General features: G+C 36.4%; 1 protein-coding gene across 1 annotated transcript in view; it reads right to left on the bottom strand.

The window, feature by feature from the left end:
- SLC15A5 (solute carrier family 15 member 5) overlaps positions 1-25,159 on the bottom strand; it is a 90,704-nt gene that overhangs the window by 16,602 nt on the left and 48,943 nt on the right. The window contains exons 6-7 of the mRNA XM_019452090.2: positions 18,041-18,229; positions 7,770-7,898 (exon numbers count right to left, since the gene is read on the bottom strand). Coding sequence (XP_019307635.2) covers positions 7,770-7,898; positions 18,041-18,229 — 318 coding nt within the window. The remainder of the gene's footprint in view (positions 1-7,769; positions 7,899-18,040; positions 18,230-25,159) is intronic.

Here is a 25,159-nt window from a genome sequence, read left to right as displayed (position 1 = left end):
TGAACTGAATTTATAAGTCAACCTCGAAGTGGAACTGTTTAAAATAGCAAAATACTGAATTTAAATAATATCATGGATATAGCAGGAACTGATTTTTCCCAATATCTGCTTTTTTGTACAGTCTGTTCTCTATTGTAACTTCAGTTAGCTAATGATGTAGACTTGTTTATTTCAGAATTTGAAAAGATATGCACCCCCCTCTTGCATATTTGGAGGGAAACCACATGTGAGGTTTACTTCAAATTGCTTTAATTCAAGAGTACGGTTTGTGCCTTTCTTCCTCTCTTGTGGTTTTCAGACCATTTTAAAATCTACCAGACAGCTTCATAACTGCATTGGATACCTGACTATCACTGGACAAAATCATGCTTTAGGTAGTTTGGTATTGCTCTTTCTAATGACCGGTATCAACTGGGCCTTCAACACTGATGGCAATCCTAATTTTCTTCTTCTAAATCATCTCTCTCTCCTGTGACAACACGTTCTTAGCTCCCTGGTCTTCCTATTCCTCATTTTCATCCTAATCCCCCTTTGCTCTCATGAATGGTTTGCTGCGTATGTCATAAAGAAAACTGAGAGCCTTGAACAGTAGGAGTCAGCATCTTGCCAATACCAGGACCACACCTCCCCATTCTCTCTTCTGTTTTAGTGCAGGAAAGAAGCATCCACCCTCCAGTAAGAAGTCAATCTCTCTTCTTTCTCTTGTATTTTTAGCTTCTCCATCTACACCAGATGTTCTTATCGGTTAAATATGGCCAAGTATCTCTGGAAATAAAAAAGTATCTTGAACTCACACCTAACGTCCCAGATAAAATACAGGACCCATCATTAAATTTGAATCTCAGAACAACAACGAGTTATTTTCTAGGATGAGCTCTGTCATAAATATCGTACAAATAATTTTTTGGTTCAAAGTATGCTCACAGTATTGCATGAGACGTGCTTATACTAAAAGCGAAGTATTCATTGTTTACCTGAAAGTTCAAAAGACTCTGTGCTTTTATTTATTAAATCTGGCAAATCTACCCACATGCCCATCTAGCTACCACTTTAGCTCTTAAATCTTCTTTAGTGCCAAGTTCCTCAAAAAGGTTGTTAGAATGTGATACCTTTAATGTTTCACTTACTAGATATTCTTCACCCTATTCCAAACTTGTCTTCATTTCCTTTTTACCACTGAAATGACTCTTGTAAAGTTTTCGGTGATAATGATGTTGCCAAACCTGCAAATACTTTCCATTCTTCATTTTTATTTGATCTTACAGTAGGGTTTTACCCAGTTTGCCATTTCCTGTTTGAAACAATCCTCTCATATATATATATGCATATATATATATATGCATATATATATATGAGATATATATATATGCATATATATATGCATATTTATTTATCTATGGTTATGGAAATTTTAGTAGTTTAATATTTTGAAAATATTAGAAATATTGAAGATACAGAACTCAGGAAGGGAGTAAAGAATTTAGCTGTTTGATTCCTATCAAGATCATTTTAAGTTAAAAATGTGATCTTTTAAAATTCTCATTTAAATATCTGTGATTATTGAGACCACTGACAGCCGTGTTGCCATGAAACTCTGAGTCGCTCGTGAAACAGGAATTTGTAGTTGCAGTAAACTTGAAAGAAAATATTTATGCATCTGGAAAACTATTTAACTGGATCCCATAAGTCCATGCCTATTTTCTTAAAGATATGTTTCTTCAAATTCATATCAGTGCCTCAGGTCCAGCTTCATCTGGGTTTTGAAATGAGATTTTTAGACCTAGGAAGGGAAAATGGCCTGCTACCTCATAATTTATCTTTAGCCAGGCCATTCTCTACTTGTCTGTCAACTGGTCTAGTGCCAGCGCTCCCACAGCTTACTTGGTGGGCCCACAATTCTCACAGGCAAATCCTGCTCATGGTGTTCAGTCAGAATTAGATTCAGAATCCTCCTTGTACAATGGGGGTATGTATCTCAGATATAACTTGTTCTACATCCTCAACCTTTGGCTCCACAGAGACCTTTGAAGCTGCTCAGAGGCCTTAGAGTTCATAACAATATCAGGGCAGAGTTCAAAATATCTCTTAGACGATGGAAAGAACTATCCATTGTTATTGGCTCAAAAGAGATAGAAAGGGCAGATCTTTGCGTCAGACAAATCTGAAATTCAACTCAGTTCTTAATAAGCTGTGAGACCTTGAGCACAATACTTAACTTTTCTGAGTCTCAATTTCTCCTTCTCTAAAATGGTGTCACTAATAACTTCCAAGATTTCTATGAGAACTAGAGGAAATAGACATAAAGCACCACACTGATAAAAGTGCACAAAAGTAATGGTTTGTATTGTTATTGTACATCTACAATATACAATCAAACGGCTAAATTCCTTACTCCCTTCCTGAATTCTAAGAGGAAGGACTAACAGGGACAAGAAGATGTATTCCTCGACTTCTTGATTCTGCCCAATTATCCTTTTTCCCTTAGACATTTTGCTTTGGATCTTTCAATCATCTTCGCGTCCATAACTAAGATGTCACTTTTCACTGAATTCTATTTTGTTATTTTTTTTTTCAAAAGGTAAGCTTAGACTCATGAGTATGAGAAAATTGATCTGACTGCTAATGGCATATGGTGGAAATAAGCAGTTTGACTGACTTCTTCACCCCCTTATATTAGCATTGCTACTTTTAGATAAACTATTCCTGAAATGATTAGTGTAGGAGGATGGGTTTAGTCTTGTATCTTCTCCTTTAAAGCACTCAGAGTTAGAGATCCCAGAAGGATCAGTTTTCTCACTTGTACTGAAAATGTCACTCTAACAGTTATCTGTCTGCACAGTCAAGTTTTGAGAAATCTTTTGAATTTACCACATTCACACCATTCTCCATCATGGTGCTAAAAATGACTAATGCAGCTTGGAGACTGGGAGACTGTGATAGCTGATCGTCTCTTCCAATCATACACCAACACTCACACACACTCACATGCACACATGCTCAGCTGACATGAATCCTTAAAGGTTTAAAATATCTTATATGCTAAATGGAACGTGGAGGCATGTGGGATGCTTAAACACATAGTTACAGTGTTGGGGTCTTTATGGTCGGCTCTGTCATGAAAATTGGTCTGGCTGTTTGACTAAAAGACTGATCTTGTTTTAACAAAACAGGCCATGACAACGTACGACTTCCTTTATATTTAAAGTAAGCTCTGACATTAAAATTATCATCATCTCTGAGAAAAGTGGAGTGCAGCATTCCCTTTTTTAAATAAAGGGAAAGTCTTAGAGAAGATAATGACCCACCCAATGTCATCCATATAGGATCATTCTTTTTTAGGGGCCTTAATTGGTCACATAAGCCAATTTAGGGTCACAAGACCTAATCCTCTAAATAAACTTCACTTCCTTTCTTGATGAATGCTATTCTGATGGCTAAAGGGAGTGTCACAAACACAGATATATCCTGCTCCCAGAAAAACATATGACAGTCTCCTGTGACATCATTCAGGGAATGATGAAATGCATGGGCTGAATGATAGTAATTAGATGAAGTGGGAGCTGATTACATCCAAAAGAGGAAGATTAGTTGATAACTTGCAGTGAGATCTTTAGGAACTTTCCATAAGGTTCTATTTTTGGTCCTGTCCAATTCAACAATTTTTTCAATTACCTGGAAGAAGTCTAGGAACTTGCTTACTAAATTTGCAGATGACACAAAGCGAGTAGAAGAGTAAAGATTAGTAACTCACTGGGTGACAGAATCAAGTTTTAAAAATGTCTGTTATTTAAGATGGTGAATTAACATTTATAAAGGATAACGTCCTGAATTTAATCAGAAAAAAAAATTGGGATACGATGAGTGAAACTGAACTGAGAGCAACTGCTTAAAAAAAACAAAACAAAACAAAACAAAACAAAACAAAACAAAACACACCTCAGGTTTTAATTGACCATAAGCACAATGCAGCTACTAAAAAAGTCAATGCAATCTCTGTTGGCATTCAAAAAGAGAGAGGGTGAGAGAGTCACCAGGTTGATAAAAGTAACAACTTGAGTATTGTGTTTAATCCTAGAAACTGTAATACTAGACCATAACCATCTTTACTGAGCACATATTGTGTGTATTACGAACTTAACCCTGATAACAACACAATGAGCTATGTATTGTTGTTATTGATATGGAAACTGAGGACACATACCTAGACTGCCTGGATTTGAACATTGTACAGCATTATTTCTCCAAATCTTTATCAGATGTTGGAAGAGTTGATATGTGGATAGAAAATCACCTTTATTCTGTGGAACATAGTTGTCAGCAGATGGGCAGACTCAGGTTACATTTCAAAGCAGAGAATTTTTCTGGGTGTTAGATGACGCTGGTCCGTCTAGTCTGGGGTACAATGTTAGACTAGATGGGCTCTGACATAATATCCAATTGTAAAATTCTAATTTATTGGGATAAGACTTGATGCAAAACAATATTATTATGAGCAACAACAACAAAAACCTTTAAAGAAAAAGTAAATTGAATTAGTGGTAATTTAAATGGTGTTCTCTTGACTATAAGTTTAGAGAGCACCTCACTCACATTTATGTGGTGAAGACGTCCTCACCATTTGTCCTTGGTAAACCTCCTTTCATGGGCACCAAACTCTGATAAATTTATATCAACTTCTATTTATTCATCTTTTGCTATATCTAGAATATTATCAATGATATTCTACATGTAGACCTTATCCAAGGAGGTTGTATTGCAAAATAACAAATGTCTTTAAAAGGCTTTTTCACTGGGTGACCCTTAATAGTTGTTTGGTGTATCAAAAGCAATGTTGATGTTGGTGTTAGAATGCTGAGAGGGTCAGATCTCTGTCATACTAGTTATGACCACTGAACCATTTTGCTTTCGTTTTTCTGTTTCAATTATTACATTTCAAAAATAAGGATAATAATATTGCCTTTATAAAATTCTTGCATTAAATACAATAATATACCATTCTATTCATATTCTCAACAGAAATTTAGGTTTTCAGTGAAATAGATTGCAAGAATAACGGTGTGTAATAAAGAGTTTGCCTGGCCTTTGTCAGGCAAAGGCCTGGTTGGTAAACACCAAACCCTTTGAGTTTTCTGAGTAACTGGAATGCCTTTGTTATTCCTGGTGGTTCCCCAGGAGCCCCACCTGAGAGCTTATGCTAATGAGCTGACACCTAAGGGGCCTGGCCAGCCAGGAAGACCCAGCACTGATTAGACGGTTGGGGCTTTGAGCCAAGTGAAAGCCCAACCTCTGGAGGGAAGAGAGGCGGGAGACTGTGTTTAATCATATGGCCAATGGTTCAATCAATCTTGCCTACATAAATAATAAAACTTCAATGAAAATTCTGCCTACTGAAGTTTAAGTAAGCTTCCCTGGTTGGCTATATTCTGTATATTGTCACACTGGTGAGCCAGTTGGCCACTGCATCACTGAGGATGAAGGTGCTTTCACTTTTGGAACCCTCGTAGACCCTGTCCTGATTTGTATTTTTTTTTTTTCTATAATAAAGCTGTAATCATAAGTGTTGTGCTTTCCTGAGTTCTGTGAGTCTCTCTAGCAAATTGTCAAACTGGAGGGGATCTTGGGGACCTCGACATTTATTATAGCCAGCTTATCAGAAGCAATGGCAGTCCTGGGGACCTCTGAACTTGTGGCTGATGACTGAGGTTAGCACAGTCTTGTGAAGTTTGGCCTAACTGGGTAAGTTCCTCAAACATGCATATGAAAAATGTAGATTTATGTAAAAGATAAACTGATAATAATATTTGACTTTGTGGGGCGCCTGGGTGGCGCAGTCGGTTAAGCGTCCGACTTCAGCCAGGTCACGATCTCACGGTCCGTGAGTTCGAGCCCCGCGTCAGGCTCTGGGCTGATGGCTCAGAGCCTGGAGCCTGTTTCCGATTCTGTGTCTCCCTCTCTCTCTGTCCCTCCCCCGTTCATGCTCTGTCTCTCTCTGTCCCAAAAATAAATAAACGTTGAAAAAAAAAATTAAAAAAAAAAAAAATTTGACTTTGTAATTCTTCTAGAATATGTCAAATGTGGTTTGATTATAGACCTTTTTTTAGACCTTTATTTGTTTATTTTGAGAGAGAGAGAGAGAAAGAGCTCAAGGAGGGGAGGGGCAGAGGGAGAGGAAGAGAAAGAATCCCAAGCAGGCTCTGTGTTGTCAGCACAGAACCCATGGTGGGGCTTGAACTCACAAACTGAGATCGTGACCTGAGAGCCAAAATCAAGAGCTGGACGCTCCACTGACTGCGCCACCCAGGTGCCCCTGATTATAGACATTTTTTAAGCAAATTTTCAGAGACATCTTCAGTGAGTAATGCTGAAGAAAATAAATATATGCTGAACACATGTGTATGTAAAGATATAGGTAAGACTTTCTCAGGTTATCCTCTAAAACTCTAATACCAGTGCTTTGTTCTGTGTTTATATGTATAAAGAACCTAACCATCAGAGAGGTTAACAGCTTGCTGCCGTGTACACGTGTTATTATGACTGGCTGGATTTTTGTCCTTTGAGAAATGGAACCAAATCTTAAATAATTCCATATAGCACAGAACCTAACACACAGTAAGCATTCAATACACACTTGTTGAACTTTCTCAGTTAACTAAGAAAAAGGCAGGGTTTGATCTTATTAAGAACCAATCAAGGGTTGTACATTTGCTTCCTAGAACTCTACTATACCTATCATCAAATTTATCACTCTTCATTTTATTGCTTCGCTATACCCATGGAAACACTGAGAATGTGGAAGTGTGTATTTCTTTGCCATGGTGTCCCCAGTGTTCAATATGATGTCTAGAACAGAGTGGGTCACCTATAAATATTTTTGAATGAAAATAGTGTTAAAAGGAGTTTTTCACTCATAGAAATTAATTTTTCCCTAGTTTGAAAGCAAGTAAATTAAATTTGTTTGTTGCAAGAGAACACAAGCCAATGCTTTCTTTTAAGTGCACAACTGTATTTTTCAAAGTAGAGAAGAATAAGCTTGTAAGATTTTCATAAAATAAGCAAAATTAATTTCAAAAAAATGTGAAGCCGTATTAACATCTTAGAACAAATAAAGGAAAAAGTCTGTGGATTTAAAATACAGCCAAAGGTATTTCACCATGATATCTAATTACTGTTGTCATCCTGTTGATTTTTCTACCAGCACATATGAGTTGTACTTTTTTGTTGCACGTGAATTTTTCAGATGGGTTGTTTTTCCTAATCAATTTGTATGGGAAAAATTTTCCAAGACCATTTGCTATTCAATTTACAATTTCTCTTTGGTTGCGTAGACATGATTTCTGGGCAATCACAAGGAAAAAAGATCATCCAGATACCCCCCTCCTCCTACATTTACATAGGACTCACCTTTTCTGAGGATTATGTATGCCAGCTGTGAGACATTATTGAATATGCCCTCATTGAAAGATCTAATAAGAATATAATGACCGATTTGTTTTAAAATACGCTAAAGAAAGACAGCAGAAAGGGTCTCATGAGAAGTGACATTCTGTAATTACCTCCTCCTATCAAAAGAAAAACAATTCCCAGAAATTAATGAATACAGCAAGAGTCTATTTCCTATCTTAATTCTATCTTAATTGCAAAAGTGGATCAATTAAAAAAAGACTACCCTGGCAAAGCCCTTCTCTTAAGGTTTTGTCTCCCAATTCTCTAGTCATCAAATCAATATATATACATATATATATATAAGCATACCGTGAATCTATTTTTACCTTCTGAGATGAGATATACCAACTCCACCAGCAGTGCCCCCATGAAACAACCAAATCCATTGAACAGTGTCAAAAGATTCATACAGGTTCCTCTGATGGTACTTGGAACAAATCTGTGTATTACAGAGACTGAGAGGAAAAGAGGTCAAAATTTAGAACATTCACTATAAAATACTTTCATAGATACTATTCAAATTCGTGTTGATCATACCTCAGAAAAAGTTTACCAATAAAGACAAAATTTGAGTTAGATTTTGTTAAAGTTACTATAGTAAGACATTGTGATGTTAGAATTTATGTATGTCTAAAAGGAATAAAATATGGCAAAATATACTCTTGTGCAGGTACATGGAAAATTTGATTACTTGGTGGTTTGAGTGTCCCAATATATTCACCCAAATTTTACTCCTTTTTGAATATTTCTTACTAATTTTAGATTGAGGTGAGGATTATACTAGGTAATATGACAATGTAATAATGAGGTCTACCACTCTGTGAGTGTATATACATCATTAGTTTCTGTGTAGAAAACTTGAATTTATCATATAAAATTAGCATGGAGATTAAGAGGATGGGTTCTGGAGTTAAGCAAGATTATGCTAAAATCCTAGGTCAACTATTTACTACTTCTGTGATTTTAAGTATGTTACTCAAACTTTCCAAGCCTCAGTGTTCTTCTCTATAAAATGGGAATAATATTATCACCCACTTGCAGAGGTCCTGTGGCTCTTACTTGCTGTACTGTATGTATAATACTATATTAGTAGGAATGGAATCAGATTGGCTATTTTTTAACAGTATTAATCTTACCAAGTCAAATGTCCCCTACTTCCACAAAACCTCTTACATGCATTTGAATTATCCTATTCAAGGAGAGGTTACCTAGAGAGAGACAATAGCTTAAACTTTGGGTCTCCAAAATGGTTATCTTTTTTCCCCAAGTCATTGTTGGGGTAATGGTGGCGAGAGGTTTGGAAACAATCATGGAGAATTTTTTTTTAATTTCAATTACAAATAATATATTTTAACAGACTCTATAGAGAACACACTGATGGTTACAGAGGGGAGGAGGTGGGAGGTGGGTGAAATAGGTGATGGGGATTAAGAAGGGCACTTGCCATCATGAGCAAAGGGTGATGTATGGAAGTACTGAATCACTATATTGTACACCTGAAACTAATATAACACTGTATGTTAACTAACTAGAATTACAGTAAAAACTTAAAAAGCCCCCCAATTTTTTTCTGATATCAGAAATAGATGAAAATGAGTATATCTGATTTTGTACATACGATATTAACTATCTTAAAATATGCATCGCAACCTTAGGGATACATGCTAAAATATTTACAACATTTATCATAATAGGGTATCTGGGATTTGCGTCAAAATTATACAAAGAGGAGGAAGAGAGTGTGCAAGTGAGAGTAGAGATGAGACAGGTTTGGCTAGGAGTTGAAAATTATTAAAGCTGGAATGTGAATACAGCAGGAGTTCATTACACTAATCTCTCTCTTTTGCATATGTGTGGCAAAAAATTGGAAGGGGATACATTAAATAACGTGAGCAATGTTAGCTCTGAGTGGTTGAATTATCAGATTTTTAATTTTCCTTCTTCTTACTTTTTCTGTAATTTGCAAATTTTTCTGTAGTGAGAGATCATAAATAAACATTAAAAGGAAAGTGGTTATAGGAAACCTATATACTGTAAAGGCTAAACCTTTAGTTTCCTTTTCTATAAAAAGAGATCTTATCATCTCTTCCCTTCTCTCTCAGGAAAATTTCACCCCTGATTTACTTGTGCTTTAGCCCAGAAAAACTGTGCATTTGTTCAGCACTTTTAAAAAAATACTTATTTTTGAGAGAGAGAGAAAGAAGGGGAGGGACAGAGAGACAGGGACAGAGGACCCCAAGCAGACTTTGTGCAGACAGCAGACAGCCAGATGCGGGGCTCGAACACAGGAACCACAAGATCATGACCAGATCCAAAGTTCAACACCTAACCAACTGAGCCACCCAGGCAGTCCTTCCTGTTCAGCACTTTGAAATAAACTTACTAATACATAATGTAAATGTATTCATGCTCCTTCCTGCCATTCATTTAACATTTCTCTTTTGTTTTCTGCATGTTTTTATTTATCATCCAATAAACATTTAAACGAATCCCTGTCTGTGGTCCAGGAAATGTGCTGAGTGTCGAAGGCATGAGTGGAAAAGGCACGGTGCATCTTTCCTAGATTTCCAACTCCAGGCAGGCAGAGAGCAGAGATGTGCACAACAGGAAGGAGAGTGCTAAACAGGCACTTAATACCAAAATACTTATTGGAGGTGAAGATAATGATGGTGATAAATAAAATACTGTGGAGAAGGGCTTCAAATGTTGGCTGCAAGGGGCCATATAGGTACCCTAGCTCTCTTGTGTAGTGCAAATCACCAGCAGGAGCCTGAGGCCAATCTCACAAGTTTCTTTCAGGACGATCCAGAGGAGAGTGGGAGCAAAATGCTGAAGAGGCTTTGGGAAGAAATGATTCACAGTTATAAAAAGGATTTGGCTTATGAACTTTCCTTTCTATAAATACGAGGAGACAAACAATGGGCAGAAAGACTAAGTAGGCCGATTTCTTTCACTGAGAAAAAGCAGAACGTACAAGCCCATTATTACTCTGCTAGTTAATTATTAATCCTATGCTTTTCTCTTGCTAGAACTTCTGGTGCGGTATATAATTCATGAGCACACTTTGCCAGCTCTCTGCCTGCTGGTTAATCTCTCTTTGGTGTCATTTTAGTCGTTTTGAAAGCCTCCGGTTCCCTTTTAGAGGACTTAGCTTTTCAAGCCCTCGGATCTCCATTTTCAGGCATCTTACTTGCATGTTCCGATCTCTTTCGACTTTAGTGATAATCAACCTGATTTTTTAGACTCTGTGGTGCTTGTTTTAGCACATAATAGTATAGATAGTAGCAACAAGTCTGCCTCTATTCCAAAATTCTCATTTTACTATGAAGACACAGTAAAAAATATTCAGTGTATGTGAAAGCTGGTCTTGCCAAGGAGAGCTGAAATGTGCCTCCAGGTGGAGGCTGGTTAGTGTTTGCAAAGATGCCCCATCACAGCATCTGCGGAATCTACAAACCGTAGCGTTGTAATCCCCTTCCCGAGGCACCTGGTATTGGGGACTCATTGCTGGAAATTTCTTTTACTCCAATTGTTCTTAAACTGTTAAAGGTGCTTATTATATCTGGGGAGAAGTTATTTTGTATATGTGCAGCAGAAGCTAGCACAGGGGAGAAGTTATTTTGAACATGTGTAAGAGAAGTACCGTAGTCCTAGAAAATGGAACTTTATTCTATTACTGCTTTCAGATCATCATTCCTTCCACATACTGAAAACCTTCAGCTTATTGTTTCTGATTATATCAAAGTTATCTGATTGTATCATCTAATACTTCTCTTTTGTGATGTCATCTATCAATCTCTAGGACATTTTCCTCTGTTATTCAAAGTCATCACCTCCTCTCTCCTGGTCCTCTGTCCACTTCTATTCCTGCCTTAGTTCCTGGCAATTTTACCATCTACATAGATCATCCTTCCAACCTCCCTTCTTCCCAAATCTTGGTTTTTCAGTTCCTTTCTAATATCTAATGTCTCCTAACTCTACATTAGCCACTCATACCCATGGTCACACCCTGAACCTTGTCCCCCAGACCAGGAGTTGGTGAACTACCATTAGGTAAGGTTCAGCTTCCACCCATTTATAAATAAAGTTTTATTGGAACACAGCCACATCCATTCATTATATATACCTATGACTGCTCATACACCACAATGACAGAGTAGTTGTAAGAGAGACGGTATGAAAATCCTATTTACTGTCTACCACTTTTTGGAAAAAGTTAACCCATACCTTAGACCAGTAATGGTAACCACTCCATAATCTCAACTTTGTGCATCCTCTGACTACCACCTTCTGTCTTCCCAGTTTACTGTGTGCTACTCAACCACAAAATGCTTATACTCCTTCAGGACCTCCACTCCATTGCTTTTTTCATTATTCTCACCTCTTTGATGCCCTTTATGTTCTTACTTCTCTTTTAGCCAAGTTCCATAGTCAATTGGTATGACCATATTCTTTTCTATACCCTCATCCCCTTGTCTTTCTCTTGCTTTTCTGGAAGTTCATTGGCCAAATAATTCACTCTCTGCCATCTCTGCTCTTAGATCCATGCAGCCTAGTGTTTCTGGAAGAAAACCGCAACCATGTTGACCAACTCCTTTGAAATTCCTGACCACAAACCTCAAATGGTCTCCTAATATTCCCTGCCAATATTTTATATCTCCTTAGTTCATTCACTCTCTCATCGTTTAGACAACGATTTCATACCTCTCCCCTCTCCTCAAACCCCCAAATATCCTGCTTCACCTTCACTCAGAGTCATGGCCTGGAATCCTACTTTACTGAAAAAAATCAATTACCAGAAGAGAATTTCCACAGAAATTTCCACATCATATATATGCACCTATGAATTTCTGTACCCACATACTCAGATCTCTGAACTACCATTGATGAATTATTCTTGCCACATTCTCAACTTGTAAATTAGATCTTGACCTCACTCCCTCCAGTATTTCCCACTCCCAAATACCATCAATTTTCCCTCTTTCGAGTCATTCCCACCAACATGCTATATGATGCCATTATCTTTCCCTCCTTAAATATATATAAACAACTCTTTCTTAGCCCCAGTCTTTTGTCAGCTACCGTCGTTCCATTTGTTTTATCTCTTTTGCAGCAAAATCCTTCAAGTGAATTATCTACAGTTCTCTTCCCATTATCCTTTATTCATTTTTTTTTAGTTTCTTTATTTAAATTCAAGTTAGTTAACATACAGCGTAGTATTGATTTTAGTAGAGCCCAGTGATTTTCACTTAGATATAGCACCCTGTGCTCATCCCAACAAGTGCCCTCCTTAATGCCCATCACCCATTTAGCCCATCCCCCCTGAACTTTCCTCCAGCAACCCTCAGTTTGTTCTCTGTATTTAAGAGTCTCTTATGGTTTGCCTCCCTCTCTGTTTTTATCTTACTTTTGCTTTCCTTCCCCTATGTTCCTTTGTTGTGTCTCCTAAATTCCATATATGAGTGAAATCATATGATTTTTGTCTTTCTTTGACTGACTTATTTGGCTTAGCATAATACACTCTAGTTCCATCCACGTTGTTGCAAATAGCAAGATTTCATTCTTTTTGATCACCTAGTAGCATTCCATTGCATGTATATACCACTCCTCTTCTTTTTTTTTTTTTAAATTTCATTTTTTTTAAATTTACATCCAAATTAGTTAGCATATAGTGCAACAATGATTTCAGTAGATTCCTTAATACCCCTTACCCATTTAGCCCATCCCCTACAGTAACCCTCTGTCCTCCATATTTAAGAGTCGCTTATGTTTTGTCCCCCTCCCTGTTTTTATATTATTTTTGTTTCCTTTCCCTTCTGTTCATCTGTTTTCTCTCTTGACGTCCTCATATGAGTGAAGTCATATGATATTTGTCTTTCTCTGACTAATTTCGCTTAGCATAATACCCCCTAGTTCCATCCACATAGTTGCGAATGGCAAGATTTCAATCTTTTTGATTGCTGAGTAATACTCCATTGTATATGTATATACCCCATCTTCTTTATCCATTCATCCATCGATGGACATTTGGGTGCTTTCCATACTTTGGCTATTGTTGATAGTGCTGCTATACACATGGGGGTGCACGTGTCCCTTCAAAACAGCACACCTGTATCCCGTGGATGAATGCCTAGTAGTGCAATTACTGGGTCGAAGGGTAGTTCTATTTTTAGTTTTGTGAGGAACCTCCATACTGTTTTCCAGAGTGGCTGCACCAGCTTGCATTCCCACCAGCAATGCAAAAGAGATGCTCTTTCTCCGCATCCTCGCCAACATCTGTTGTTGCCTGAGGCCTTAATGTTAGCCATTCTGACAGGTGTGAGGTGGTATCTCATTGTGATTTGATTTGTATTTCTTTGATGATAAGTGACGTCGAGCATCTTTTCATGTGTCAGTTGGCCATCTGGATGTCTTCTTTGGGGAAGTGTCTATTCATGTCTTTTGCCCATTTCTTCACTGGATTATTTGTGCAGGGGTGGCGAAGTGTCCAACTCTTGATCTCAGCTCAGGTCTTGATCTCAGGTTCATGAGTTCAAGCCCCACATTAGGCTCCATGCTGGGTGTGGAGCCTACTTAAAAAAAAAAAAAGAAACTACACGGACAGAAATTTTCATCTTTTTTTTTTTTTTAATTGATGCATCTTAAGGTTCTAGAGTAGTGTCAGGCATATTGTAGGCATCCATGCAGTATTTTTTGAATAAATAAAACAAACACAGATTATGAGATAGCTGGCATATACATTGGTATAATCAAAACATAATTTGAAAAGTTTTCTATGTGTTTTTTCTTTCTTGTAGATCATCTCTAAGATATAACATGACTTAGTATGGGAAACAATGTCCACTGAAATTTGGAATGTAATCTACTGTGTTTCCTTGCTCAATGTCATCAATGTAAGACACTGACAGTAATTTGAATAATATGTTTTATTGTGCTCACATAGAAATAGCTATAGATTTTATTAATTCATTTGTTTATTCAAAATGTAATTACTAATCATCTGCTCTGTACGTGCACTTTTAAGGAAGGAAGAACATTAGAACATAAGGATGGATAATGAGGATAAGAATCTTAACTTAAAGACTGCACATTCTTATGGTAAGAGGCAGGCAATAAAGATACACATATAAATAAGATACTTTAGATCCTGACAAGTGCTATTAGAAAAAATGGAACACGGTAATGGTATAAAAGCGATAGCATCACCAGAGAAGCCTCTCTGAAGAGATAATCTTTGAGAAAACTTGATGATGTAGTGAAGCCAGACACTTAAAAACAGAGGAAAGGGGATTCTAGGCAGAGAGAAGAGCAAATACAAAGGCCTTGGGACAAAAATAAGTTTGACACTTTAGAAACACAGAATGAAGGTCATCACATTTCTAGTGAAGTGGTCAAAGAGAAGAAAGTTATAATATGTAGATGGAGCAGTACAAGAGGCCCAATCATGTGCAGTCTCATTCACCATTTAAGGAATTTGTCTTCAAAATCCTACTGTGAAATGGTAGAGGAATGGTAGGACTTCTTCTGGAAAGAGTATGATAGCTGTTCTGAAGAGAATGGACTCACGGGCAGGAGAAGAAACAGCAAGACAAGTTAGGAAGCTCTGAAAGAAATGGCAGTAGAGACAATGGTGACCATGTAGACCAAGTGGGTAGCAAAGAAGATAATGAGACATGGCCAGATTTAGATTCTATTTCAGAGTAAAGACTAAATCTTGCTGTTGGATTAAAAGTGAGAAGGGCAAAAAAAGGATCTAGGATGATTCACGTGAGAAAGACACAATTTCATTCACACTACCAGATCCCTTGGTGTTCAAGTTGTGGTAGGTTTGGTAGAAAGAGATATGAGCAGGACATTGGTGCGTGAGTCCAGTCTTGCCCTATTAATTCATGTGAAATATTAGAATAATAATAATAGCAGCACACATTATAGCTGCTAATTTTTGAGTGCTGTCTTATACCAGATACCTTGCTTTTTCCTCTACATAAAATATTTCACTTAGTCCTTACAACAACCTTTCCCCAGCTTATAGATGATGAGAAAGTCTCAGAAATGCAGAATAATTGAGAGTCACACATTTAGTCAATGGAAGAACTGGGGTTTAAACTCAGATTTGTTTGATTTTAAGGCCATAGATATTAACCCCTATGCTGTACTGCCTCCTAAAAGAGTAGTTTTTTTTGTTTTTTTTTAAGTAATTATTGAATTTACAGTTCAAAATATCCTTTCACGTGTTGTCATTTAATTCTCAAGGAGTAGTCCCCATTCCCATTGATTCTTACACTGATGTTATGATATAAAGAAGACTTATAATTATTTCCATTTTAAAGTTCAGGAAGGTGCTTCAAGTTTACTTGAATTATCAAGGTCACAAATATAAATGACAAAGCTGGAAATCAAAACAAAATCTTCTTGTCCCTACCTTATGGTCTATGTAACAGATCAGACCATTGACTTAGTTGGTTGTCAGTTTCCCTATCAGTAAATCAGGGAAGGGTAGATTGAGTGGTTTATATTACATGATCCACCTTTTTAATAGTCTGTTGTTTTAAGTAACTTTCTGGCTTTTACATAATGAACCACTATTGTTAAGTTGGCTGGGAATTTCCTGACTGCATTCACTCATCATCCACATTCATTACCTTTTTTCACTTCCAACCTACAACATTTTGGCTACCTCCAACAATTTTCTGCCAACAACATCAGGGAAGTCACAAACGTTTGTGTAGTGGCATTTTTCTTCATGGTTCTTTTGTGTTTCGTATAGTGTCAAACAGTGATATCCACATCTTAGACTCTCATAAAGTAATTTGTTTATATAAAATGTATTGAATGGAATGATTTAAAATTATAAGAAGAAGTGTAATACACATATATGATTATAATTCACTAACTTTCTTTCTTTCTTTCTTCTTTCTTTCTTTCTTTCTTTCTTTCTTTCAGGCAGATTACCACATGCAGTGCCTCATTTGGATGTGTCTGGGGTCTTGGAAGCTTGACTACCCTAAATTCTCCTACAAATGGACCCTGAGACCTTGTTTGGAGGTTCTAGCAGGGGAATGCAGCTACTCATATACCCTTGACCAAAGAATGTTCCTCCTCTATGGGGAAAGTCATCTTCCTTGACCGAGTGTGCAGCTCTGAGAGAGAAGTACATGGAGCAGTGAGGGAGGAAGGGGACATATGCCTAGCCAGCCAGATCAGCTGAATGAACCCTGATGATCAATGGGGGTGACACATGTCACAGCCAGATTATTTTCACATCCTACACAAACTTTATTAATTGACTTTATTTTTATTACCTTTTTCAGTGAATTGCTTTGGTATCACATATATATGTGTATGTGTGCATACATATATATATCTTTATTAAATATGTATATTTAATGAATTTTGAATAACTGAAGATAATAGAATAATTAAAGACTTTAGACAAGTGAAATTATCAGAGATATCATTTAAGATGATTACCCTAAAGGTCATGTGTTGTTTGATTGAATGGGAGAGATAGTGGAGGTAGGAAAGTAGGAAGTTAAAAAAAATAATCTTTGTAAAGTATAATGGGTGTTTGAGTTATAATCATGGCTCCCACTGCAGGGAAATAAAAAGAAGGTAAAAAATAATTGCAATAGATTACACTGATAAATACACACACACACACACACACACACACACACACACACACTGCTGTATTGCAAGAAGTTACTGAAATACCTTGATGAATTTTAAAGTGGCTAGTTTAATTAATATCAGCAATCTAGATAATCCAGAAAACCCTTGATATTTAATAAAGTTACTCTGAACTCATCTTATGAAACACTAGTGATCACACTTAATTTAGTGAAACTTAATTTAAAGACATTGAGTTATCTGGAAAATTGGCTCAAATTTTCATTTCATTTGCATGTTTATACACTCTCAAAGTACATTAAAAGTGTCATTTTTGGAAGGAGTGTATATATGTGAGTTTTCTATGAGTGAGAAGGGAGGAGGTGGGAAGAAGAAGAGGAGAATTTTCATCTGAATGTATTGGACTTCTAGGTTTTAGCAGTTTTTTTTTTACTCTTGTTGTGTATCTGACCAAATAGTTACTGCCTTTAACAAATTCATAAATCTTTTATTCCATATACATTCAGGAAGAACTAATACTTGTTCTGTATCTGGCAGAGGAATGAAATGAAATTAAACACTTTTTTAAAACATAATAATAAAGGGTATGTGGTGGCTCAGTCGGTTAAATGTAGACTCTTGATTTTGGCTCAGGTTACGATCTCCCAGGTCATGAGTTTGAGCCCCTTGTTGGGCTGTGCACTGACAGCCTGGAGCCTGCTTGGGATTCTCTCCTCTCTCTCTCTCTCTCTCTCTCTCTCTCTCTCTCTCTCTGTCCTTCCCCAGCTTGTGCTCTCTCTCTCTCAAAATAAATAAATTAACATTTAAAAAAACACGTTTGTTAAAAAAATGAGTGTAATTAATAGACTTGTCCTCAAGCATTATGGGAAATCTCCATGGAGTGAATAGGTTGCCAACCCCTTGAGGTGATGTGTTCTGTGTAAATACTCAGGGTATTCTTACATGAGGTGATGAAGGCTTTACTCACAGGCTGGGTTGACCAGTGTTTCAGCCACTCCAAGTAAAATGTACTGAAGAACCAGGTGGAAACAGGGCATGGAAGAAACGGTGAGAACTTTGCCTGAAAGAGGCTGCTCCATGGGAGGGAAGTGTTTTCTGTGTATTTCAAAGAAGCCAGCTACCATCACAGACAATGCAGCAGAAAGATTTCCAGTGACTGAAGGAAAATCAGGCAGGCAAAAAAAAAAAAAAAAAAAAAAAAGAATGAGTGAGCCCCCAAATCAGTGTATAGGCCATAGCATTTCTTACACATTGACACTAGGAGATGTTTCCTCAACATTTTTTGCCCTGGGAATATCCAGATGCCCACTAACTGTGTTGACTATACTGTGACTATACCCCAGTCTTTCAAAAATAGCTGCTCTGACTCGCTATTTCCTGACTTACTGCTTAGACGGTCTCTGGAAAGTTATTTAACCTCATTATCACTTTCCTCAGCTCTAATATGGGGTTAGTGATGCTGAATTTGTAGGGTGACAATGAGATTTAAAGCAGAGACTATATTGGTATTATTATAACAGTTCCTGGTAGCAATAGGAACCAATTATTAAAGATAAAGCGATAGTTTTGAATTTTTGTCCTCAGATAAGATAGATTGGTTTTGATGATTTTTAAAATTTATATGAATCAAAAATAGTTTGGAGAAAATTTAAAATAAAATTATCTCTTCATAAGGGTTGAATCATTTAAAAAATGGTTTTGAAATAATCTATAAGTATTTTCAGTCCTCAGTTTTCTGACATTTCTGTAATCTTTTCAGACAAAGTAAAGCAGCCATTAGAGAATTAAAAGCTAGAAACTTTTGTTTAGAAAAAGAGATAGCAAAGGTGAATTAGCTAGTAAAGAGTGTAAATGGAAGCAATTATTCAAAAAGTAGCCTACCTCTTCTTTTCCTTTTACTCTTGAGGAATTAGCTACAGAAGTTTGGTTGAAAATGAGTAGGGATTCTGTTACAATTTTGTTACAGGTTATATCCACTGCAACCATTCCATTTCTCAATTTATCATTCATATTACTGGACTTAATCCCATCGTTAGAGCAGAGGCAGACTTTAGCTTGATGGAGTTTACTTGAAATTTAGAGATAGTCACATTTTGCTAACTTGCATAAAATTTCAGATAAGGCAAAGCTTTCAATTCAAAAAAAATCAATCTAATGTTTAAATAGCTTAGTGTTTGTTTTGGTTGATAGAGAAACTGGTAGGTAAATTTTTTGATTATATCTCAGCATTTAAATGTATCCATAAAGTCTGCTCTTTACTGAGACCCTGAGAAATAGAAGGTGTAAAAGGGGGGGGGGAATCTGAATAACAAAATATTTGAGGAATTTTTAATTCATTTTTATTTTAAATCAGTTCCATAAAGGCCCATTCATAGTGAAGTAGAGATTTTGGTTCTTTAAACAGCTCATATAAAAAGTTTGAATTTCAGATCTACTTTTATACTTTTCAGATTATCTACTTTTCAGATCACATTCACCACACAATTGCATTTATTTAGGTTACTTGGCACATTACAGACTCATCAGAAAAAGAGCTAATATGTCAATTCAATTTAATATTTACTCTCTTCTTGCTATATGCAAGGCAGTATATTAGGCACAGCTGAGGATACAGGATGAGAAAATATCTGTTCTTAGCCATTTCAGATTCATATTCGATTGGGGAATGTAGGAAAAACTTATTTCTAGTTGGGGAGGTGAGAGAAATAATTTTATGCTTTGAAGAAAGAAAGGCATCCATATGAAGAGGTGATGGCAGCATCATTGGCATGAGCAAAAGCACAGAGTTGTGAAGAGTCAGATTTTCAGAATAGTGAGAAACAAGTTATTTGGGAATCAAGGGACAAGATAGATTGAGGTCAGATCGTAAGAGGCATTAAATATATTTTAAAGGAATTTCTAAATTACTCTGAAGATAATGGAATCATTGAAGATATGAGACACAAGTGAAATGATTATAACTGTCATTTGGGATGATTACTCTAAAGGCTACATGCTAGTTCATAGGATGGGAGAGAGAGTGGAGGCAGAAGATAGTTAGGAAGTTTAAAAAATAATCTTGATAAAGTATAGTAGGGGATTGAGTTATAATCAGGGCTCCCACTTCCAGGAAACATTGCGAATAGAAATGTAAGATTCAATAGATTCCACGGATAAAACCATAGCAAGAGCAAGAAAGAAGCAGATGTCAAAGTTGAATATGAATCCAGTTGACTAGAAAGATGATAGTGCCAATAATATAAATAAGATCCATGATAGATGGGGCATAACATGAATTTGATTTTGAGTTGAGTTGGAGATACAAAGAAATAATTTAAAGAGGAGTCCTCAGAAAACAATTGAAAATGTGAATCATAGGTCAGAAGCCTGGTTGAGTCAAAAGATAAAGATTAATGAATCATCTACATGGAATTGAAATTTAAGGTCAGGTGAAATTAAAAAATGACTGGGGAGAGAAGAGAACATCTAAGCAATGCCTTCAGACATATTTGCATTTGGGGGCAAGAAAAAGAGCTAAAACCACTGAAAGAAAGGTCAGGAAGATGGGTAATCTCTAAAGGAAGTTTTCAACGAAGAGGTTACACAAAACAGAACTTTTGATCTTTCCCTACTTCTTCATTCTTCCCCATCTCTTCCAGTACCTTCATGCACTCAAGGCAGAAATTTGGGATCCTCTGTCTTTCCCAAATATATTATTAAGTTATCCAGATTCTATTTGAAAATATACTGTGAATGAACCTGCTTCTCTTCATAGCTACTGTCATCATTGTAGTCCAAGTCATTATTATTTTGAAACCAGACTATGTGCAATAGCATGATTAATGGTCTTCCTATTTTCACTCTTGCCCACCTGTAATCTATTAAGCACCTAACATTCAGGGTGATCTTATATAAATGCAAATTCAATGTTACTCTTCTGCTTCAATTCCTTCTCTAGGTTTCCATACAGTTAAGATGAAATCCCAAATCTTTCACATGGTCTTCATGATCTTTCTTGTACTTATCGCTTCACTCTCATTGCTTGCTACTTTCTCCTCTCGGACCATTTTTCAGCCAATTTTTTTGTTCTTCACTATCTTAAACTCTTTCCCATCTTAGAGATTTTGCTTTGCTCTTCACTCTATCTGAAACATTTTTTCCTACTGCTTACTTGCCCAGTCTCACCATTGATATTCAGTATATTACTGAAAATCCTAGCCAAAACAATTAGGCAAAAAGAAGAAATAAGAGTCATTCAAAGCAGGAAAAAAGTAAACAATTTGTTTGATTTCATATGTAGAAAATACTAAAGAATACATACACACAAATTGTTAGAATTAATCAACAAGTTCAGTAAAGTTTCATGATACAAAATCAACATAAAAAATCACTTGTGTTTCTACACACTAACAATGAACTATTTGAAAAAGAAATTAAGTGGGGTGCTGGGTGGCTCAGTAGGTTGAACATCTAACTCTTGATTTGGGTTCAGATCATGAACCCAGGGTCGTGGAATTGAGCCTCATGTCAGGCTCTGTGCTGAGCATGGAACCTACTTGGGACTCTCTCTCTCTCTCTCTCTCTCTCTCTCTCTCTCTCTCTCCCCCCTCTCCCTCTGCCCTTCTCCCCCACTCACACATTCTCTTCTCTAAAATAAAAAAAAAGAAAGAAAGAAAAGAAATTAAGAGAATGATCCCATTTACAATAACAACAAAAAGAATAAAATACTTTGGAATAAATTTAACCAAAGTGACAAAAGACTTATTATACACTGAAAGCTCTAAAACATGGATCAAAAAAATTAGAGTTGCTATAAATAAATAGAAAGACATCATATGTTCATGGATTGGAAGAATTAATATTGTTAAAATATCCATATTACCTAAAGTGATTTACAAATTCAATTCAATCTTCATTAAAATCCCAATGACATTTTTTTTATAGACACCAAAGTCAACAATTCTAAAATTCATATGTAACCACAAAAGACCCCAAATAGCCAAAGTAATTTTAAGCAAGAACTACCCTGGTGCCCTCACACTTCCTGATTTTGAAATATATTACAAATGTACAATAACCAAAGCAATATGGTAGTGGCATAAAAACAGACATATAGACCAATGGAACAGAATAGGGAACCCAGAAATAAACCCATGCGTATGTGGCTATCTGATCTTTGACAAAGGTGCCAGAAATATACAATGGGGATAAGATAGTCTCATGTGGTATTGGGAAAACAGAATATCCACCTGCAGAAAAAATGAAATTTGACCTTTATCTTATATCACACAAAAAATTAAATGAAAATGGATTAGACTTAAACATAAGACCTGCAATTGTAAAACTCCTAGAAGAAAATATAGAGAAAAAGCAATGGTCTTGGTGATTTCTTTGACACGATACCAAAAGCACAAGGCACACACACACAAAAAAAAAAAAAAAAAAAGCAAAATTGACAAATGGGACTACATCAAAGTAAAAAGCTTTTTCATAACAAAGGAAACAAAATGAAAAGGAAATCTATGAAAAGGGTGAAAGTATTTGCAAACCGTATATCTGATAAAGAGTTAAAACCCAAAATATATAGAGAACTTCTACAACTCAATGTCAAAAAACTCAAATAATCTGATTTAAAAATGGGCAAAGGAACTGATCAGACACTTATCCAAAGACAGAAAAAGTCAACAGGTATATGAAAAGGTACTCAACATCACTAATCATCAGACAAATGCAAATCAAAACTACAATGAGATATCAGCTTCCACCAGTCAAGACAGCTATTATGAAAAACAGAAGATAACAAGTGTTGGTAAGGATGTGGAGAATAACCTGGTATAGCCACTATGGAAAACAATATGGAGATTCACAAAAATTAAAAAAGGAACTACCGTATGATCTAGCAATCCCAACTCTGGGTATATATCCAAAGGAATTGAAATCAGAATCTTGAGATATCTCCATTTTCATGTTCACTGCAGCATTATTCACAATAGTCAAGACACGGATGCAAACTAAATGTCCATGAATGGGCAAATGGATAAAGAAAATGTGTCATAGACATGCAACAGAATATTATTCAATCTTAAAAAAGAGAGAAATCCCACCATTTGTGTAATGTGAATGAACCTGGAGATCATTACACTATGTGAAATAAACCAGACACAGAATGACAAATACTACATAATATCACATATATATGTAATATAAAATAATCATGCTATGAGCTTAAAGAGGCAGAGAGTAGAATGAAGTTGCCATGGTCTGGAATGAGGAAGATACGGGAAAGTATTTGTCACAGGGTACAAAGTTTCAGTTATTCTAGGTGAGGAAGTCCTGGAGATCTATCATACAGCATAGTGCCTATAGTTTATAATACTCTGTTGCATACTTAAAATTTACTAAGAAGACAGAGCTTGTGTTCTTATCACACACACAAAACTATAATTAGTATCTATATATTTTATTTTTAAATATAATTATATTTTATCACCTATAATAAATATTATACATAATAAGTAATATATTTTAGAAGTCTAATATATGCTTTATATTATTATTACAAATTAATAAATAAAGAAGGCAGAAGGAAACTTTTAGAGATGATCTACATGTGTATGGCATAGATTATGTGATGGATTCATAGACGTATACTTATCTCCAAACTCATCAAACAGTGACCATTATATATGTACAGCTTCTGTGGGTCAATCGTACCTCAATAAAGTTTTTTTTTAAAAGGGACTTATTGGATTATTTTAGGAGGATCCAACACCTATTGTAATTAATAGGAGTTGAAAACAAAAATACAGAGAAAATGAAGGAGAGGAAATTCTATTTTAAAAATAAAAGAAAATTTCTCTGATTAAGAGAACAATGAGAATACCTGGTGAATAGTGTGATGGTTGAAAAGACCTTTACCAGGGCACAATAACATGGCAACTTAGAATATCACTGATAGAACACTCCACTTAGGAAAAGAGGTCATAAACACAGGAAAGAGCATTGGAAGGGCACGAGGCCTTTCAACAGTCCTTCAAGTGTGTGGATCACAATAGAGCAATAGCTTTAAAATTCTGAAGAAGGGTGCCTGGGTGGCTCAGTCGGTTGAGCAGTCGACTCTTGATTTCAGCTCAGGTCATGGTCTCATAGTTTGCAGGTTCCAACCCCACATCTGGCTCTGTGCTGAGAGTGTGGAGCCTGCTTGGATTCTCTCTCTGTTGCTCTCTCTCTCCTCTCCCTGCCTTTCTTTCTCTCTCTGTCTCAAAATAAATAAGTAAACTTAAAAAAATTAAAAATAAATAAATAAAATTTTGAAGAAAAATTCTTTTCAACCTACAATTCTATGTACAGTGAATTAATCAAGGGTAAGGGTAAAAAGAAGGCTTTTCAAGCCATATAAATTCTTGGAAAACTTGCTTCCCATATACCTTTCATAGGGAGTTGCTAAAAGATAAATGGTAATGAAAAAGGAAGTAAGTCAAGAAAGAGGAAGAGGTAATTAGAAATCTAACAACAAAGAGCACCATGCTGCTGTTCCTAAGGGCCACAGTCAAGACAGAATGAGGACATAGAAGTCTGTGAGAAGATCACCAGAGGAAAAAGAGGCTTTAGTATATTATCTTATATGTTTTAGCACTGGGACAAAGCTGGTGATGGGATGATGAAATTGGTAGAGCAGTCTGAGAATTAACAAAACAATTTTGGGGGCACCTGGGTGGCTTACTCGGTTATGTGTCTGACTTCAGCTCAGGTCATGATCTCGCGGTTTGTGAGTTTGAGCCCCATGTTAGGTTCTGTGCTGACAGCTAGGAGCCCGGAGCCTGTCCAGGCTGTTTAAAAAAACAAATAATTTAAAAAAATTTTTGATGTGTTTTATTTTATTTTTAAGAGAGAGAGAGAGAGAGGGAGAGAGCATGAGCGGGGAAAGGGCAGAGAGAGAGGGAGACACAGGATCTGAAGCAGGTGCTTGACTCTGAACTGTCAGCACAGAGCCCCATGCAGGGCTCGACTCGCAAACTGTGAGATCATGACCTGAGCTGAAGTTGGACGCTTAACCAACTGAGCCACCCAGGTGCCCCTCATATACTTTTTAAATATAGAAAATAAA

Source organism: Panthera pardus, unplaced genomic scaffold (genome assembly GCF_024362965.1).
Source record: "Panthera pardus isolate Hobbes unplaced genomic scaffold, ASM2436296v1 HiC_scaffold_6, whole genome shotgun sequence".
NCBI lineage: Eukaryota > Metazoa > Chordata > Mammalia > Carnivora > Felidae > Panthera > Panthera pardus.
Note: the sequence above shows the minus strand (reverse complement) of the source record. Positions and strands in the feature narration are given on the sequence as shown.